Here is a 21,256-nt window from a genome sequence, read left to right as displayed (position 1 = left end):
GGGTTAGCGTTAACCGGCTTCCAGACAACCTGGCTCTGTTTACAACAAGTTAAAAAAGCAACCTGACATGAGCCCACTATCCAATTAAAAACCAGGACTTGGTCAGCAGTCAACTTAAAAAATATGTGACCTCGATGAGCTTTAAACTTGAGCCCATGATATGGTCATGTGATACTGGTCAGCGGATACCTTGTTTTGACAGGCGTCAATTGACCATAACATGGACGTCCAATCTCAAAGAGAGATGCTACAAACCAAGGTTGCATGTCTCTGTCAACCAGTTAGCTGGTGTATAATTGCCATCTGGTGCGGCTCTGTTGTGGTCGCCGTCATCAGGGCGGAATACGTATAAGCACCCTGCCGTCATCATGGGTATGTGCCCATGAGCAATACCGCTAGCCATGATAACCATAAGAAAATCGATTTGTGGGTTTCCTTTTCTTTCCTATATGGGTATGGGGCTCAGTTTGGTGGCCTTTCGGGCTGCTGGAGCTCCGCTATGAATGATCAAAATAAACTTCTCTGCCCCATCAAGGCACCCAAAGGAATCTATAAACAGGGAGGTAATTTGACAGGCTCAGTATCAAAATATGAAAAGGTATAAATTATATATGGTCTGGGTGAACACAAATTTTAAACCATATATATATTTAGGATACAAATTTAAAAAAATAGTAATATAAGAAGTTCAAGTTGACAGAATAAACATTTTTAATTGCATTTTTCCAAATTGCGGTTTAGGTCAACTTTCCCTCAAGATTTCCCTTCTCTGTTCAAATACATCTTTCTAAGGCAGCCCAGGCATTAATTTTTCAAGCAGCAAAGAAAATTAAGAAATAAATCTCAAGAACTAATTAACAATTATTCCATGAAACCGCGTTGGATATGAAGTGATAAATAACCAACGAGCGCGTAGCGCGAGTTGGTTATGATCACTTCATATCCAACAAGGTCGAATGGAATAATTGTTTTAGTATATTCTTAATCGGGTTTTTGCCGCTGATTTTTATTTCAACAATTTTACAGAGCGGAAAATTTTTAAACTTGGCGCACTGTTTTCCATATAAGGTAAAACTCCGACTAATGGCTCATAGTCGGAGTTTTTGAGCCAATCAGAGAGCTAGAAATGCAATAGTCGGAGCTGAGAATATACTAATTGCAAATAGTGCACTCTTGAGAACAAATTTCCAGCCCCAGCTGGGCAAATGATCCAATAATAAAATTTCAAATGCCTCATCCCTGGGATTAAGACAAGTGTAGGAAAATACCCCACTATTGCCAGGGAAGGAGATAGGCACATCTGGTATGGACTGATTGCATTACACGGATGAGAATACAATGTACCAAGCAGCACAAATATTAGAAGCTAGAAAGCTTTCAATGTTTATTTCTGGTCAGAGACCCTGTTCATAAATGGCTGCCAATTTAAAATTATTTTGTATGCATTTAAATAAGCCCAACTAACCTTGTTTGAGAGTGAAAATTCTTTTGAATTATCACCTCAAAAACAAGGTTATCTGGGCTAATTTTAATACTTACAAAAGCATTTTTAATGGACAGCCATTTTTGAAATAGGGTCTCTATTGTGACCTTTCAATATTTATTACCGTGAGAATAGAGAATAGAGTTAAGATAGAATACAGGTTTTGCAGTTATGCTGTATACAGTCTTACGCCAAACTTGTCCCAGGGCTTTCTCCTTGACAATTTTTTAAAGTGGAGAAGGCCCTGGGGATGAGGTTGAGTCTTACCTGCGATCAGGCTCCAGGGGAAGGGGGGTACTCCCAGAAACATTGGGTGGGGGTGTGCGGCCCGCTTCCCAAAACCCTTACCCTATTTATGACCAAAATCTGCGATATTCCCTACCCTATTTATGACATGACCAAAAATTTGAAACCCTATTTATGACCTGACCCTTAAATCATAACCCTGTTTCAGACCTGCATTGTAATTAGTTCCCTAGTTCAGACCAATGTTAAATTACCGTAAACATAATTTGTGAAGGACTTTTGTTGGTTTTTTTTCGATAATAGAGAGGTTAGGCATGACGTTAACGGCAAACGGCAAAGATAACTTCTGATTTTGAGTTCTTTTCTCTTAATCCGTAAATAAAGCACACAAAAAATGGAATAACTTCTACTTAATTCATTGCAAATACAAATAATTTCACTTTACTGTACACACAGCTGATTGAAAGGAGACGGCAAAAGTTTTGTTTTTGCTATTTGCCGTTTGTTGTAAATGTCATGCTTAACCTCTCTAAAGATGAAAAAGTGGCTTCTTAAAAACATACCCATATCAAGACTAGAGTGCAAAAACCATACCCTATTTATCACCAAAATCAGGTAAAATCAATAGCTGGTTTTCACATGACGTCACTAAAATTCAAACTACCAAACTATTGATCTTCCTGAAATTTTACTTTAATGATGTATAAGAGCAGCTGAAAACTAATTTTTATACAAATTTTTGCTCCGAATGGGTACTTGGTTTTGTGATGCACTATGCTTGAACTTCTAAGCTTTTGCGTGAGTCGACTTTTACATGACAGCCTAGAGGGCTGTCATGATGGTTAAAAAGTGACTTATTTCCCTGGGTGGGTACTCCCATATGGAGTGGACGGGGATGTTCGTCGGAAATTTTGAATTTAACCCCTAAAAGAGGCCAATCTGGGCGTGGCCGAAGCTTATGCAGACCCCTAGAAGAGACCAGTTTATAAAACAGACAAATAAAAAGTACAGTGACTTTTAATGATGGCGAATTTGTTTATATGAATTGAGTAAATATAAAGAATCAAAATTCTTTCTGTTTTGTTATTTCTTCGCGTGTAACCCTTAACGAGACCTTGACAGCTAAAAATAATGTCATTTTGCCCAGAACACCCTAGGCGAGACCAAAATCTGAAATTTACACCCCTAAGCAAGACGACAAGCATCCCCGTCCATTCCATATGGGAGTCCCCCCCCCCCCCCCTGGGCTTATTTCGGGGAACTTGGCTATCTGAACAGTTTATGTCTTAGAAAAAGTATTATTTTAATGTTTTAGAGTTCCTCGAGGGATAAATTCACGTTTTTGTAGCAAAACTCAGTGACAGATGTTTCTGTTGGTTCCCAGCTGCCATATTGGTGCCCATACGGATGGGCACCAGCATGGCGTCTCCATACAAATCTCTATAAATTTGGGTAAAAAATTTCTCCGCATATCTTGCATAAGAAAAATTGCTGTAACCAGAATCTTGGCGAGAGTCTTTACATATCTACCTTCTTTCATTTCCCAGATTCTGGACTTTATCTATTGAACTGTTTTGATTTTTATTTTGATCTATTTTGAATTGCGTGAAACTGAAAACCAGCAATACCCTGTTTATGACCAAAACAGCTAAAAAACCATACCCTTTGGGGGCGCACATACCTATATAGCCCATATATGGGAGTACCCCCATACCTCTATAGCCCATATAAGGGAGTACCCCCCCGGATCAGGCGTTTGTTTTTTTAAAAAGGGAGGGAGGGTATGATTGCAGGTTACACTAACCTCTCCCATCTTTGATCGATCTCATTCCCAGAACCCACATGTCATTTGGTCAGCGCCAAGACACAGAGCTCTGGAATAATCAATTTCCAAACTCCAGTTCCCAGAGACCACGTGTCTTTTGGTTGGCGCTGACCAAAAGACACGTGGGCTCATGATCTGGGAACGAGATTGCCGTGTTTTAAACCAAGGCACGCATGCGCCGTGAAACCGGAACTCCTAAAATCTTGGAGTCTGGAAATAATAATTATTGTTTATTCCAGAGCTCCGTGTCTTGGCGCTGACCAAAAGACACGTGGGCTCCGGGAAGGAGATTGATCTTTGATTGAGGTATCACATGACTAATATTGGTTGACTGATCAGTTTTAATTGGACTTGGTCCGTCCAATCCAATCCGGTCCAATCCTGATTTTTTGTTGATGTCCTGTACTGAAACTCTCAGATTTTCGAAATTGAATGCGCGCGCTCTGGGACGAGCAACATTGCGCACTAACTGCGCGTTCTGCGCATTACGTAAAACAACGCATGTTCTGTTCGCGGGGGGGAAGTCATTGCGGGGGGTAATCTGGTAATGTTTGAGTCGCGAGGCGTTGGGGTGTTCTCGCCATTTTGGAAGTGTATTTTCTAGTCTGTTTTTCTAGAGTCTTGATCTTTCTGATTTTTATTGAACCAAAAATTTTGAACTTTACAATGTCCATGAGGCGTCAGTTAAAAAACGTTGTAAACAATTACTCCAATGCAGAAGTGAAGGTTCGTGAAGCAACCTCAAACGATCCTTGGGGACCGTCAAGTTCTGTGATGACGGAGATTGCAGATGCAACCTACAATGTAGTTGCCTTTTCGGAGATCATGGGAATGATTTGGAAAAGACTCAACGACCATGGAAAAAATTGGCGGCACGTTTACAAATCGTTGGTTGTTTTGGATTATATTATAAAGACTGGCTCTGAAAGAGTGGCTCAACAGTGCCGCGAGAACTTGTATGCAATTCAAACTTTAAAAGATTTTCAATTTATTGACAAGGACGGTAAAGATCAAGGAATGAACGTGCGTGAAAAAGCTAAACAGCTTGTTGGATTATTGAAAGATGAAGATCGGCTGAAGAGTGAAAGGTCTCGAGCGTTGAAAGCGAAAGAAAGATTCGCTCAAGCTAATTCTGGGATTGGAAGCGATTCATTAAAGGCGGGCAACTTGCGAGATTCAGGCAGCACATCCGATTTGCGTCTTGAGAGTTCATCAGCACCAGCCTCAACTGTGCCTACAAGCCGTTCATGGGAGCCAGGGAGAAAAGTTATGGGCAGCGATATGGAAACCTGCCGTCCATCAAATGCTAATGAGGAAGAGTTACAATTGCAACTTGCCTTGGCACTAAGCAAGCAGGAAGCAGAAGAAAAAGAGAAATTAGAGGAGAGGGATGATCAGCGCCTACAACTGGCCATCAACCAAAGTCAACATGTGCCTCCAACTGGGGAGCCACCACTGTTTGATGTTGCAAGTAGTGGAGTGATGATGTCAGCACAGGATACTCTTGATCCCTTCGGTTCTACATCAGTGGCAGTTCCACAACCCCCAATGTCACAACCTGATCCTTGGAGTAGTGGTACCACGACAACTATTAGTACAACTTCTAACCCTTGGGAAACTTGTACAGTTCCTCAGTTGCCCGTGACAAAAACACAGAATTTTTTTGGAGCTTCTAATGGAACATCTGCTGTAGGAGCTATGGTTGGAACCCTAGATCCGTGGGGAGCAACACCTGTACCTGCTGCTACAACTATGGCTCAACCTCCAAATGATCCTTGGGGGGAAGGGAACTCATTTCCTGCAGCTGTAGTATCACAATCTCAAGGGCCATGGGAACCTACCCAGACTGAAAGTTTCAGTGCTTTTAACCAGACTAATACTGTCCAACAACCCTTGGATCCATATAACTTGCCAGATCAGGGCCAATCATCCGAACACAAAAAACCTGACGCATTTTTGGATAATAGGGTTTCCAACTTGGTGAATTTAGATCTGCTTACTAAAAAGCCTGATCCTGTTATAAACCCATTCTTGTCCAGCCAGCCAGCAGCATCCAGGTCAACAAATCCATTTGTGCAAGATAAACCTCAAGCACCAACATTGAATCAGCTTCGGGAGCAGCCAGTTGCAATGCCAAGCAGTATGCCAAGTATGGGTGGAGAGGTGTTGTTACCTGCACCACTTATCCCTGATTCTGGTTCAAGACCTCAAAATACAGCTCAAAGTAATCCTTTCTTATGAAGAAGTAGGCATCAGATCTCAGGGATAAAAGTAAGTTGTTTGATTTGTTCTTCTGATTCCATTACCTGTTACATTTTTGCCTTTAAAATGTGAAGTTTAAGGATAACATTGTACAGTGGGTGGCAGTGAGCATTTTTAACCTGTTGGTAAAAAATGGTTTTTTCCAGAAAATATCCTTACCCAACCACAGACAGCTTCCATATTTTAATCCCCCTTGCCTTAGGAAATTCCAAAATGCTCTACCACCATGGCTTTTGAATTTCTGCATTTGAGTTTTTTTTGTTTTTTGTTTTTGTTTAAAAAATACCCCTTGCTCAACAGCTCTGAGCTACAGTGCAGCTCAGATAAAAGGGAACTATGCATATGCAATCTATACGCGCATATTTTGCGTTTACACATATGGACATAAGTGTATAGTATGCACATAGTAGTCTCTTTGTTATGTATTCCCATAAGTTTCATATGAAGCATTGTTGGTCAAGGACATTTAAGGGAATAAAAAAGTGTTAGGCTTCAATGCTAAGTTGCATATTGTGAAAAACGTCAGTGAAAGTTATCATACAGTGCAGCTCAGATATATCCGAACCAAAATATACGCGTAATTCGCGTCAGCCCAATACGCGTATACGCGTATGGATATACACACATACGCGTATGCATATACGTACATACGCGTATACAGTATATACGTGTATGCCTGATTAGTATGTATGAGCTAACCTATTGTTTTTTCTTTTCTTAACAAGTCATTGTTGTTTTCAATGGCTTGACTGCTTGCCACAGAGCGAGAAAGAGTTTTCTTTATTTTGAATACGCGTATACTGTATACGCGCGTATGCCTTCAGACTAGAGTTATTAGCAAAATGTTGGCTGAAACTAACATTTTGCAATTGGGCACTTGACAGAAAATTAACTGACTGAATATAATTAAAAGAGAGAGTATTTTGCCGTTAAATAAAAAATTTACTCCTTTTTTTTGTCAAATAGAACCTACACGCTTCAACAATCCCATCTTCATGGAGCAAACACAACCAAATGGACTTTTTTTCGACACAAAGTAAACACGGTCCAAGCAAGCGCGCGACTTGGAAACGTGTGCCGAAACACAGAACTTTTCCTTGCAGAAAATTACAAATAACAAAATGTGAGCGGTGCACCACAGAAACTTCAGTAAACAATTCTTTCGTCGTGGAAAGAGTATTTTACCATTTGCAATGGTTTGTGTCAGATATAACCGGAGATATTCTTTTCTCGACAAGGTCTTCGGAACGCTTCAAACAATAAACATTCTCGCAAGCGACTTGCCGACGCATGCCGAAACACAGAACTTTTCCTCAAAGAAAAAATAACTAAACGTGAGCGACGTGCCAGTGAAACTTTGATAAACAATAATTATTTGGCTGAAGAAAGAGCATTTTACCGTTTGAATGAACGATTTGTGTCAAATATAACCGGAGATGTCATTTTTTCAACGAAGATCTTCAGAACGGTTCAGACAATAAACACTTTCCAAACAACTTGCCGGCGCGTGCTGAAACACAGAACTTTTCCTTGAAGAAAAAATAACTAAACGTGAGTGGCGCACCATAGAAGCTTTAATAAACAATTTTTTTGTCAAGGAAAGATTATTTTACCATTTGCATGAATGATCTGTGTCAAATATAACCGGAGATATCATTTTTTTGACGAGGATCTTCAGAACGCTTAATTCAGACAAACATTTCGCAAACGACTTGCCGACACGTGCCGAAACACAGATCTTATCTTGTAAAAACATTAAGTTCACGTGTTAAAATAGGAAGTTCAAGCGACAGTTTCAATTTTCTTCCCATGTTTGGTAGCTTAAGATCAAGCAACTACTAATAAACGGTAGTTTGTCGGTGAATTTGCGAAGTGAATCGAAAACTCAAAATATGATAGCTTTCATTGATTGGCAGGACATTTTGACAACATGCAAATTTCACTTTGAAGCCTTTTTCATTCCCAGAAATGTAATGTCCTTTGTTTAACAAACACTGCTTCACATAAAGAAACTTGTGGGAATGCATAACAAAGAGACATATATGCGTATATGTGCGCGTATTAACATACGCGTATACGCAAAATACGCTCGTATAATATGCGTATGCGTAGTTCGCATATATCTGAGCTGCACTGTATTTTGAGTTTTTGATCGCTTCGCAAATTCAACTGTATTATGCATTCCCGTAAGTCTCATATGAAGCATTGTTGGTCAAGGACATTCCTGGGAATAAAAAAGTGCTAGGCTTCAATGCAAAGTTGCATATTGTGAAAAACGTCAATGAAAGTTACATGTATCATATTTTGAGTTTTTGATTGCTTCGCAAATTCAACTGTATTTCAACTGTGTTAAATTAGTGTCCACTTAGTTCTTTTCTCAGGAGTTCTGTAGTAGCCGAATAAGACTGAAAAAAATATATTGAACAAAGCAAATAAACTAAATAAACAAACCACGGGGGTCGCTGTAAATTAAATATGCAAAAATCCAGCATGCCATAATACTGTTTACTTTTAAAACCTAAAATTTCCAGATAAAGGCAACCAAATGAAAGAAATGTGACAGGAAGTTCAATAACAATAAATTTTCATTCAAGATGAGGCCAAAAAACTTATCTAAAAGCATAAAAATGTTCAAAATTTCATGGACATGCTTCGCTGCATGACCACATGTTTAAAAAAAGCCACGCAATGCCATTTCCAAAATTCTGTCTAGAAAATTGAAAAATAAACAAGCAAACGGATGCTTAAACCACCCTCATACCAGTGTCTTCGTTCCCTTTGACCAGCTCGTTTTGTCAAGCCAGCATGGGTAGTAAGGAGTGAAGACTCGAGGTACAAGATTGATGTTTAAACGTAAGACATGGGTCGCACTGTGGACTTTTTTTGATTTTGTCACAAAAGTTTGGCGGGGCATTTACTCCCAGAGGGTTACTGGCGTCCAGGGGTTCAATAACAATATTATTTTTGGCACTAGAGGGTAGTTTAGAAAAACGGGTGGGTAGTTTCGTGGAAGGCCCAGAGGGCCTTCCCAACAAGGGGGGTCGGGGGGCATACTCCCCCAGGAGATTTTGAAATTCTAGACTCTTGCAGATGCATTTTCCTGCATTTTAAGGCCTATTTTTATGTTGCTTTGATGTTCCTAGAAGTCAATCAATTAGGAAGACAAGGTTGATAACTTGTGGTATTTTAATTCTTTGTAGTCAAATCAATTCATGAACGGTACATCATATTTCACCACGAAAAGAAGCATAACATTTAAGTTTAAACACCGAAATGTGTCCCTTTCAATATTCTCAACTAACCTTGCGAAGAATTATTCTTCTTCGACCTCTTTTGTTTTGATGCTGGAGTGAAATATGCTAATAACGATTGCCTTTAGGCAGCCATTATTATTCATGCTTAGTCCCAATTTCCTCTCGATTTCAGCTGAAGTGCCTAGCACATTTTTTCACTTCGTATTGAAGCGATTGTTCTTGTGCATTACGTTACACTTTCTTCATCTTTCGTGGTCCAAAAGGCTGGGTTAACACTAGAAAGTTTTTGCTTGTACCTTTCTTTTTCTTTACCTATAACATAAGACTTGTTTTGCCAAATTTCTTGAAGAGAATCCTTAGCTGCGAGGAAATTACCTGGTCTTACATTACCAGTCAAAGGAATTGCAGCACCTACATGTGCATAAAATGCATGTAGTCTGCGTGTAGTATTTATCGATGGTGCTTGTAAGGTGCGTGTAATTACACGCGTGTAAAATTTACTGATCTGGTAGTTGTAAACACGCATTTGCATGTAATTTCACCTGTGTGCGTATATTTTAATTGGAGGAAGAAACCTTTGTTATTCATACACGCATTTGCATGTATTTTGCAAAACTAAAAGCCACTACTACCTTGTATGCGATACACACGACTCTCAATGTTCACAACAAAAAGTAAATTTAAAAGCCAACAAGCATTGCTTAATTAGTGGACCAGCTCAAGCACCTATCAAACAAATACTCTTTCTTAATCTGTAGCAGCTCACACTTCTGCTTAACATCAAACCTAAATTCTGATCTCAGAGATCCCTGAGCCTCTCCTTTTCTTTAAAACACGTACGATGTACGTTGCAACGTAATGTTTACCCATGAACAAAATGTCATTTCAACTCTTGTTCCTTCAATAACAATGAAATAGGGATTCAAAATGAAATTTGTGGACTCTCTCTTAATCTTAGACAGTAAAGAATCAAAAGTTTATTTATCAAAATCTAAGCGTTCGTTAATTTTCAATTCATCAGATTTGAGTGTAACCTTCAGACAAAAACCGGCAATGTTTACACCGGGTTCATTTGATTATTCAGCTTAAATTACAATACAATTGATTACTGATGAGATAGATTCGAGAAAAGCATTCAGATTTTCATCAAGTCTGGTTGACAGATCGTCGCATGTCGGTATATGTATAGGTGTATGGAATAAAATGAAGTAAGTAATTTAACAGAACTTTCACACTGCACAGGATTTCCCCCTGGGTAGATTTTGGTCACATGCTAGGCAATGCTATTCGAGAAACAGATCGACTTTCATTTTTATCAGATCAAAACAATATGTTTTCAGATTCTAGTAGAGAGCATTCGCTTCTGAGTACTATTTATGACGAATCTTCAAAGGCTTTTTGAACTTAAAGAAGGATAGCTGATGTTTAAAAATTAACTGAAAATCTCAAGTGAAATATCGTGTTTTGCTGTTAGGATTTTGTGTTCATCAAGCCTCAGGTCGTCAATCGCTGGCACCCTGGTTGTTTATCGTGAAAAGAAAAATCACGACGGGAAAAGCTTTTGAACACTGGTTAACTCTGAATTCTGTGGAGTACGAAATATTTTTAATGATCTTCGGATTGATTTAAAGTACACTGATTGCTGTAATTTAAAATTGAAAGCAACATTATATGTGTATGTTCAGCTATCTCTGTCAAGGTGATGTATGTATGTATGTATGTGTGCATGCGTGTTTGTATGTATGTATCTCAGTGAATCCTAGCGTGCCCACCAGTCACTGGCACCGCTTGTTGAAACTACAACAGAAAAAAATACTTTTACTGTAAAGCAGTAAGCCGGCTTAAGGAAACTGGTCGATTCTATTGGAAACGTTTGATGACCAGAAGCAAGAAGGCGAAAGACTAAACTGTATCACAGTGCAGTCCAGTATGGTAAATGTTACACGGTAAATGTTTTGTTTTCATTACACGCACCTTTAATATTTCGTTCTCATTACACGCACTTAATGGGTTCCAGTTGAACGACTGCGAGTAATTTTGCACGCAATATCATGTCTACTGCGTGTAATTACACTCATTTTCGTGTATTTGCATGTAAGGTGCGTGTAATGTACGTGCAGTACACGTGCTTTACGCAAGTGTAATGCTGCAGTCCCTTTGACTGGTGCTGTAGTTATTTGTGTACGGCTACCCGGGACAGTTACAAGTGGGTAGATCTACCCACTACGCGGCTATTATTGAAACCCCTGCTGTGGGGAGGTAACAACAAAGCTGCTTGTGGCCGTGTAATTTGCTGATGAAAACAAATCGGCTGTGAGTCATTTCCACAATGCTATGAAAACTGAAAGCGTTGAAATTTGTATGGATTAAAGTGGTTGGCTATACTGAAGAATTACAACTGATAATGTTTTGTGACAATTGGAAAATGTTGGAGCAAGAGTTCTGTACACACGATATGTGCTAGTGTTGTGAAATCTAATTTAATTGCAGAATTTCAGATTTGATTGACATTGGAACAAAAGAAAATTTAAAAAAAAAGTTTTGTTAAGGCCATTAGGCAAGATGTGACCTTCTTCATGGCAGGATATTGGTCTCTTCGATCTTATGGTGTAGCGGACATAGGTATGTCTGATATGATCGCGACATAAGTGTCGCACATGTCACGAGCATGCGATGACATAATTTATGTCCAATGTAAACATCGATCCTGTTAGTACGACCCCTGCCTAACTAGAAGACAATGGATAAAATGCAACAATCACTCCAGTCCCGATACCTGCATTTAACAACTGGAAATCTAACCGACACTTGTTACAACCTTCAGGTAGCTCACCTTTTCGATACACTGTTCTCCGTTGCTTTCTGGTATCTCAACTGGTTTGACAGCAAACTTCTTCAATTCAAGTTCAATTTCACCAATATTTTAGTCCACAGATAAGTTTAGTTCAGATATTTCAGTGCTCATGCAGTGCTCTGACAGTGCTCATTCAATTCACTTCAAGACAGGCAAAGATCCAGCCTACACAGCACTCACAAATACATAAATTTTATGTGGACCCTTGACCTATCGCATGTGCGACTTGCTTGTCGATCTAAAGTTGTATGTGTGGACGATATGTTCTTATTATGAGTTTGTCCTTGAACGCAAATTTATCTGATACTGGATAAAGCACAATCCACACTCAAAATCTTTGTTTAAATGCTGAAATTAAAGGCTCTCCGCGAATTGTATAAACTGCAAACAACAGCGGCAAAGGACAAGTTTCTCATTTTCCAAAACCAAAGACAGTGAATTTTTGGTGTCTTATTTACTAGCTCCCAGAGTGCATTTCGTTTCCACTGAGGGATAAATCATGCGTGACATAAGCGCAGCGCAAAAAAGTGCGAAATCACTATCCAAAGGAATGCTGCGCGCCAGCATTAAGTATGGGGCGCCGTTTGTAAATTTATTATTTAGACCGAATTTATGCCATTTTCCCCCTATTTATAAATAATTGGAAATGCCACAAAATTTGTTTATAAATAAGACACAAGAACTTGTCCGTCGATATGCAAATAATTGTTTTAGGTACGTCCTGATTTATAAATAATCTTTTACCATAGAGTTATTATATATAAATAACAAACTAAACAACCTCAATTATTTATAAATCAGGTCATCTCTAAAATAGTTATTTACATGTCATAAAGTTTGTAAATCCCATTATTTATAAATAAATTACTTCGCCTGGAGTGTAAATTCATTGTTTAGAAATAATAAATTTCACCTCGCCGAGTGTAAATTTATTATTTATAAATAATGAACTTTACTGAGTGTGTAAATTCATTATTTAGAAATAATGAATTTCACCTCGCCGACTGTAAATTTATTATTTATAAATAATGAACTTCACTGAGTGTGTAAATTCACCATTTAGAAATAATAAATTTCACCTCGCCGACTGTAAATTTATTATTTATAAATAATGAACTTCTCTGAGTGTGTAAATTCATTATTTAGAAATAATGAAGTTTCACCTCGCCGACTGTAAATTTATCATTTAGAAATAATGAATTTACCGTGTGTGTAAATTCACTATTTAGAAATAATGAAGTTTCATCTCGCCGAGTGTAAATTTATTACTTAGAAATAATGAACTTCACTGAATATGTAAATTCATTATTTAGAAATAATGAAAGTATGAATGGCTGACCCAGCGTCTCTTGCCCGGTCAATTTCGGAGGTTGTTTCTCGCGCTATAAGTGAGACAGTTAATGCTGCCCTTGCTCAGGTAGGTATGCAGCCTGAAATTCAGCAGTGGCGGATCTGGATGATGGGCCCGGGGGCCCGTTCCCCCCCACCCCACGCCTCAAATATCTATTATGTCGTTCTTATTCACTCAACAATTCGGCAGCTCACACTGCAACAGGAACAACTACTCAGGCCAAGGTAACAGGTAAATTTTAAGAAAAGAAACTGCTGCACGAAGAAAATAAAAATCGCTTGGCGTGTTAAGTGAAAGGTCTGATTTCTATTGAAATAGACCTTTTTCGCTTGGGCGGTTTGTTGTTCCATTACAGACCACGTGATATTCTCTAGAGAATTGTTCTTTTATTCATCTAAAAATTATTTTTTCATATACGCGCAACTATTTGAAAATTTGAAAGGAAGAATTCTCAAGAGTATCATCACATGGTCTGAAATGGGGCAACAAACCGCCCAGTCGAAAAAGGTCTATTCAACAGTGGTTTAAACGTAAATTAATTTAGCTTTCTACGTGTACGATCTTTGGACTTGCCTGGAATAGACATGTCTAGCCGTGACTTGATCAAGCCAAACAAAGTGTGTCACACAGCTATCCGTCCAAAGGTCACAAAGGTCACAAAGAATTTAACCTGCGAGCAGGCTCACGTTTGAGTCAAACGCGCGAGTGACGAAGAGGAATAGCGATCGGCGGGAAAGAGGCGCCAAGAAGTGACTTTCTCCTCTTGCGGCTTCGCCCGTCGATTTCTCGCTCTCAGCTACGCCGAGCGCGTTTGTGCTCCAACGTGGGCCTGTTCGCAGGCTACAAAAAATTATTTAAGCAAGTAAATACATTATTCGATTTCCCGATTTTAAAAGCTCTGCATTTTCTTCATGAAGCAAATTCTTGTCTTAAAATTTACCTGTTACCTCGGCCTTTGAGTAGTTGTTGTCGTTGTCGTTGTCGTTGTCGTTGTTCCTGTTGCAGTGTGAGCTGCCGAATTGTTGAGTGAATAAGAACTACACAATAGATATTTGAAGCGTGATTCTCGCTTAAACGCAATTATTCAAAATAAGAGGGGGGGGGAGCCTCCCCTAGATCTGTCACTGCTGAATTTCAGGCTGCATACCTACCTGAGCAAGGACAGCATTAACTGTCTCACTTATAGCGCGAAAAACAGCCTCCGAAATCGATCGGGCAAGAGACGTTGGGTCAGCCATTCATACTTTCATTATTTCTAAATAATGAATTTACACACTCAGTGAAGTTCACTATTTCTAAGTAATAAGTTTACACTCGGCGAGATGAAACTTAATTATTTCTAAATAATGAATTTCTAAATAATGAATTTACACACACGGTTAAATTCATTATATCTAAATGATAAATTTACAGTCGGCGAGGTGAAACTTCATTATTTCTAAATAATGAATTTACACACTCAATGAAGTTCATTATTTATAAATAATAAATTTACAGTCGGTGAGGTGAAATTCATTATTTCTAAATAGTGAATTTACACACTCAGTGAAGTTCATTATTTATAAATAATAAATTTACAGTCGGCGAGGTGCAATTCATTATTTCTAAATAATGAATTTACACACTCAGTAAAGTTCATTATTTCTAAATAATAAATTTACACTCGGCGAGGTGAAATTTATTATTTCTAAATAATGAATTTACACTCCCGGCGAAGTAATTTATTTATAAATAATGGGATTTACAAACTTTATGATATGTAAATAACTATTTTAGAGATGCCCTGATTTATAAATAATTGAAGTTGTTTAGTTTGTTATTTATATATAATAACTCTATGGTAAAAGATTATTTATAAATCAGGACGTACCTAAAATAACTATTTACATATCAACGGACAAGTTCTTGTGTCTTATTTATAAACAAATTTTGTGGCATTTCCAATTATTTATAAATAAGGGGAAAATGGCATAAATTCGGTCTAAATAATAAATTTACAAACGGCGCCCCATACATTAAGCGACAACTACGTCATCACTTAATAAATTCTTCACGCTAAAGCGAAAGCTTGAGTTTTTGCCGATGACTTTTGCAGTCATTTTTTCAGCCGTGGCTTTACCAAGAATTCAACTTCAAAGTAATACTGTACATAAACACGCTGGGACCAAACAGCCCTGAAAATGGTCATCAAGGTGTTGCAAATTTTGGTTATTTCAGCATAACTTCAAATGTAGTAAATATCTCATCATGAAACTTGGCAAGTGAATAGAGGACAAAAAAATGTTGATCTTTTTTTTACAACAAAATTGACAGCAAATATCAAATTATGACATCACAGTTAATGACGTCATGTAATAACCTTGATTAACAGTTTTTAAATTCCAACTTTTTTTACTTCTTTAGAAAGAGCACAGCAAGAGTAGTTAAAAGCTTCAAAGCGTTTGTCAATATCTCAAAAATTAAAGGAGATGTGACATTTTAAATTTTAGAGAATGCTCAGCCAAAAAACGGCGAGCCCCCCTTGATAAATATTTTCAAACTGAAGGTGTGTTTTCCTGTTAGAAATCTCACTTATGTTGCATATTGACTGTACTATGTGAGTAGAACAGGTGTAATTCAAAAAAGTGCCCATCAATGTTTTTCCTGCCCTTCTAAGCACCTCAAAACGTATTTGTGACGTCATTAGAAGTGACATCAATTATTCAAAGAACAAAAACTTTTTAGCAGCACCAAGTACTCTATATTACCAAATTCTCAGAGTTCCTCAAAGAAAACTGAAGAAAAGGGGGTTGATTTAAGAGGAACCATATGGTTCCGGGCGGGAAACTGAAATTTCTTTGAATTGCTATAACTCTAGAAATATTTGTCATAGCGAGGAACAGTTTTCAGCATAATAGTCCCCTAGTCATGCCCTTTTAAATGATGTATTTGGTGGTTTGAAGTTAGAAAATTTGTGTGACACGTTTTTGTGACGTCATCAAATATGACGTCACAGTATGACATTTTGACATTTTGTTACACTTGAATGATCAAGACAACGATCCAAGGCAGTGTGCAAAGTTTGGTATAAAATTTGCAAAGGGTGCAAACTTGCCCTAAATGACCCATTTTAAGGCCATTTGGCCCCCAGCATGAAAGTCCAAGAAGCTGCTTTAAATCCACAATCTGTATGCAAAACTCAGTTGAAGGTGCACCAATCGTCATGCTTTCGCAGTGGTTGAAGGAAGGAAAATTCTTCACCATAAAGGTTCAGCATATGGAAGTCATGCAAATAATGCTCAACAAAATCCATATTGTAGTAATGTCTTAAAACCCACTCTAGTAAATCTGCGAGTGCTGTAAAAGTGAAGGGGGCAGACCACAGGCCGATCGGAAGGACTAAGTCTTTGAAAAAATTTCCCAACCACTGCATTCCCAGGAAAAAGCGGTCTCCTGGGTGGACTGGAACAATACAGTAGGCACTCTTAATGTCAAACTTGGCCATCAGTGTTCCACACCGGTAGGCCATAATCCCATCAATAATGTCCTCAACCGACATATACTGAACAGTGAAAGGGTCCTTTGGAATGCCATCATTAATACGCACCCCAGCTGGACTGGAGAGATCTAGGATTAGATGTCATTTGCCTGATTGATGCTTTTTGGGTATGACACCAAAACGACTAATGTAGAGGTTGCTGATAGGAGGGGCAGAGAACAGGTCGGCTGTTCTTCCTTTTTTTTTTAGTTCATCCAACAAATAGTTGTTGATAACAGAGGGTTGAAGCAAGGCTGAAGACATGTTTTGGAGGGCAGATTTAAGGGAAACAGACTCTGGATTAAATCCAAGTCGGAAACCATAACAGAGGCCCCTGGTGACAAATTTTACTGTGGCACGGTCTGAACGACAACCTAATTCAGCCTCGAGCTTGTCCACCTTAATAGGAGACACCATTGACGGAGGATGCAAGGGAGAAAAATGTCCTTCCGAAGAAGGGGTTGATTCCAGTAGTTTGGGAACATCTTGAGTAAGACATGAGGAGCCTGAGGAGACCAGTGATACCTCTTTTCTTGAATGAGAGATGCATGAAGCCCTCTCATTAAGACTGGAGCCCGGGAAATCCTGAGGTGAATGGCCACTTTGTTCCGGAATGAAACTTGAATACGGGACACTGTGCAGTTAATGATTACCACTGGGGATGGGATGATGAGAGCCTGGATGACTAGAATGTGAATGATTGTAGCCAACATAACTGGAAACTGGAAGAATACTGGAGTAATTGGCAATGGAAAAACTGGAACATGGGTAACTGAAACTTGGATAACCAACAGATGAAAAACTGGAACCTGCAGCACTGGAATGGGAGTCATTAGAACGTGAACAACTGGAACTATATACACCATTTACAAGAGCTGGAGACTCTGGCTTAACACTGTGGGCACTTGATCCCTGATGGAGTGAGTAAACTAGACCGCTGAACACCCTGGGAAGACTTGTATGGGCAGGTCGCCTTGCGGTGATCCCTGCGAACAATGAAGCAAAACAAAATCGCCAAGAAAAGTGGGGAGAAAGCGCCAGCTTTTTGATGAGAAAAAGAAAAAAAACTAATGGGAACACAAAAGCCAGAAATATGTTGATGAATAGCCAAAGATGTGCAGGAAACTGCTCAATCCTACAACCAAAACATTCCAGGGACCATCACGCTGGAACACGCTAGTACCATGGTGAAGTACACTGAGCCTGCAATACCATACAAATACTGCTGACCGGAAGTACCAGATACTCTTTGTTGTTAACTTTGTTAAATTGCATCTAATAGCATTTGCCCGAAAATTTGCCCAATGATGCAAAGCGGAAACATACGTTATGCATGAAAGCCCACTTGAAAAGTGTCAAAACTACGCGGCAAATAACTCGATGTTTTTCGGCTCTGCCGAAGAAAAGTAAGTGAAGTGAGATGTACAGAGTTGTTCACAGATAATTTTGCTTAGATGAGTGAATTATTTATATGTAAGAATTATTTATATATAAGATATATATAAGATATATATGTTATTTATATATGAGGAATTATAAGAAATTTCAACAAATGAGCTTGTTTTGATTAGTACTGAAAACCTTTTCCCGCGAGAGTAAATGGTCTGAAATTGACCGTGAAATCCAATTAACGCGAAATTCGTTGGTTCACGGTTTGTCACTCTAAATTTACAGCGAAAATAGCAAAATAGTTTCGAAAATACAGTATACTTGGGAACGACTTTTTTCTATTGCTGGCTCTTCGTCTATAAAGAGTGAAGAGGGTATAAAATTGTTCCTCAGCCTGGCTCGACTGGCTTTAGAAAGTGACGAAATGATAGAGTGTCATGTCAATCGGTTTGTTGTTTTCACTGGTTGCCTAGCACGTGACCAATTTCTTCTCCGCTGCTTCCAGTTTCGAGTTTCATTTTCAGCAGACAAAAATATATAACCTGTTTGCACTGAATTAAAAATAATTTAATGCTTGATTTTATCATTCTCCAAGACATTTTGTGCAATTTCAATTCTCATATCACTTAGGTCTCTTTATGGAGTAAGTGTCGTTATGCAGAATTCTGCTCACGTGGTTTGCTATTATAACAGCACACTTTTTTCATTCACAGTAATTAAAAAAGAAGAGAATTAAAAAACTCTTGGGAGTTTGTTTTTGCTGATTCATATGTTGATCAGTGGCGTCAAAATATGATTTAGTTAACTATACAATGATCTCCTGTAGCCAATTAAAGAGTACTTATTCTCTGCTGCAAATTGCAGGAAAATGCATCTCTGCAAGCTTAGGATTTCAGAATTTTCCTGGGGCATGCCCCCAGACTCCCCTAGCTCTTATTTTTTCTGCCCAGTTGTCATACCCTGATGCCTGCACTTAAAGCCTTATTGAAACTCCTGTTCAAGTGGTTGTTTTTTTCTGCTGGAAATCAATCAGTATGCTCAACAAATGCCTTGTTTTACTGGCCATGTTATCTTAGCGTGGATATTTTGGATGCTGAACAGGTTTTTCATTCTCACTCTCTGCTGTGATTGGTACATCGCTTGGCGCATACTCGTGCTTGTAAAAGTCATCTGACTATAAAGTGCATGGTTTGTTCTAAAACCTTAGCGATGCGCTGTTTTGGTCAGTTTGGGGCCTGCTCTCATGTGAGTAATTTCTATCCCCTGATTCAGCATTTTTTTTTTTTTGATGCATTGAAGGAACAAAAGTGTTTGTAGTAACTCAACTCCTAAGGACAAACATTGATGTCAGAGTAGCCCTCAACTCGATAGGGTAATTCTAAAGGAAAGGTGACACAGAATAAATGTGAGATGGGTAACTCCAGTATAAATTTTGAGAAGGACATACAGGAGTATCTTCGTTAATTCATTCGTTCTTCCATCCCTTCCATCCCTTCCATCCATTCATTCATCCATTCATGCTTTTTTTAGACCAAGGTAACTAACTAATCTGACTAGTCCATTGTCAATAACCAAAACTTGTATCTTTTTGTTTCAGGTAACAATTCAAGAAGCTTGGGAATGACAGGAAGAATATCGTCTATATGTAAATCCAGTTCAATTGAGGTTATTTTCAAATTAAAAGCTACATTACTTCCTGGGTCACAGGGCAAAGCTGTGGACTATTGCTTGAGTAGGAGACATTTAATTGTTTTACAGCAGAAAACAAAGAGAAGCAGTCAAAATGTACACTGTTGGGCCTTTTTACTCTAAAAAAGGTTTTTTCAAGGGTGATAATGTGTAATATTATTGTGATGTAACAGTGAATTGTGTTTAACTAGAAAGCCGATAGGGATTTGCAGATTTGCAACAGTGTATCTATCAATTGTATTTGGTAACATTGTTCAGCTAGTGTGGTATTTTTTGCTGCCAGCAGGGTTCTCTGGCACAGTTGAAATAGGTAGAGATATTATTTGTAGTAGCCTGCACTGAGTATTCAGAACCTCCCAACCTAAAAAGGACCATGATTTTGGTTCTTATCAGTTACCTTTGAAGAACAGTATGTATTTAATGCCAAAAGCATCTCCCTCAATGACCCTAAACTATTCAAGTTTGGTTGCCTCAATGAGAAAGGCATTGTTAGTGGCATACACCTCACATAAAGAATAACACTATTCCAATAGGATGCATAATGACAGTCTGAGACTGGAGTCTCCCTGATGGCCCTATGGAAAACTAAAATTATAGCAACAAAATTAAATACCAAAATACAAGTCAGTAGCACAATGTTACATGGAGAAAAACCTCATTATAAATGCGCCAAGGCTAGAGTCCACAGACTATTAGTGGGAGGATGTGATTATTATCATGATTTTTCCTTCATTTTTGAGTTTTCTGCAAAATTGTCATTGTATTTTCAGCGTGGAGATGTACTAAATAAGTATTTAAAAGCAATAAAATTGATATACTGTTGACATAGTGTTTTGTATGTGCATTTTGTGTCTTGAAAATCTCAAAAGTGGCTGGGATGCTGAGGAGTGCTGATGGCAAATTTCCACCGGCCGCCGGTGCTCACGAGACCCCTGCTGGTAATATGTTAGGTCTTTGTGTCATGTTGTGGTCATTTTTGTGCATTTTGTTGTAGGTTTAAGTTGAACTGCTTCAACTGCTACTCAGATGTTAACAGACACTTTTTGATACTAACCTGTCTGTTTGCATTTGACACAATGAAGCCCTTTTAGTCTTTGAGACCATAACAAACCCTGGACCCTAACATTCCATACTGTACGTTTTCGCTTTTCATGTGATGTTAAAGTGCACCTAACCCCCAAATTTTTTTTTCGCTAGAACGAATCTACTTATTATTTGAAATAGTTCTGCGAAAAAATTTTTGAATTCCGTTAAATCCTCGATTTTCTGTGCCACGACGAAATCTCGAAAATAGCTCCAAAACACCGCCATTTTGTTTCACGACCGAGTTTGAGGAGAATGGGTCCAGCGGCTCTTGTGACGTCTACCCAGGAAGGTTGGATATCT

The 21,256-nt window shown here is 38.5% G+C and overlaps 1 protein-coding gene across 2 annotated transcripts; it reads left to right on the top strand.

Annotated features, from left to right (window-relative positions):
* The first annotated feature begins 4,070 nt into the window (after positions 1-4,070).
* Positions 4,071-20,698, top strand: LOC145489644 (epsin-2-like). 2 transcript variants are annotated; one of them, XM_081468668.1, is made up of 2 exons: positions 4,071-5,825; positions 19,779-20,698. In XM_081468668.1, exon 1 carries the CDS (start codon positions 4,221-4,223, stop codon positions 5,793-5,795), a length of 1,575 nt encoding a protein of 524 aa, XP_081324794.1. In that variant the 5' UTR covers positions 4,071-4,220; the 3' UTR covers positions 5,796-5,825; positions 19,779-20,698. The 2 variants fall into 2 exon arrangements, with proteins under 2 accessions (XP_081324794.1, XP_081324795.1); XM_081468669.1 differs by lacking the exon at positions 19,779-20,698 and adding an exon at positions 6,783-10,613.
* Positions 20,699-21,256: the final 558 nt, after the last annotated feature.

The sequence above is a fragment of the Orbicella franksi genome, chromosome 6 (assembly GCF_964199315.1).
Source record: "Orbicella franksi chromosome 6, jaOrbFran1.1, whole genome shotgun sequence".
NCBI classification, from domain to species: domain Eukaryota; kingdom Metazoa; phylum Cnidaria; class Anthozoa; order Scleractinia; family Merulinidae; genus Orbicella; species Orbicella franksi.
Note: the sequence above shows the minus strand (reverse complement) of the source record. Positions and strands in the feature narration are given on the sequence as shown.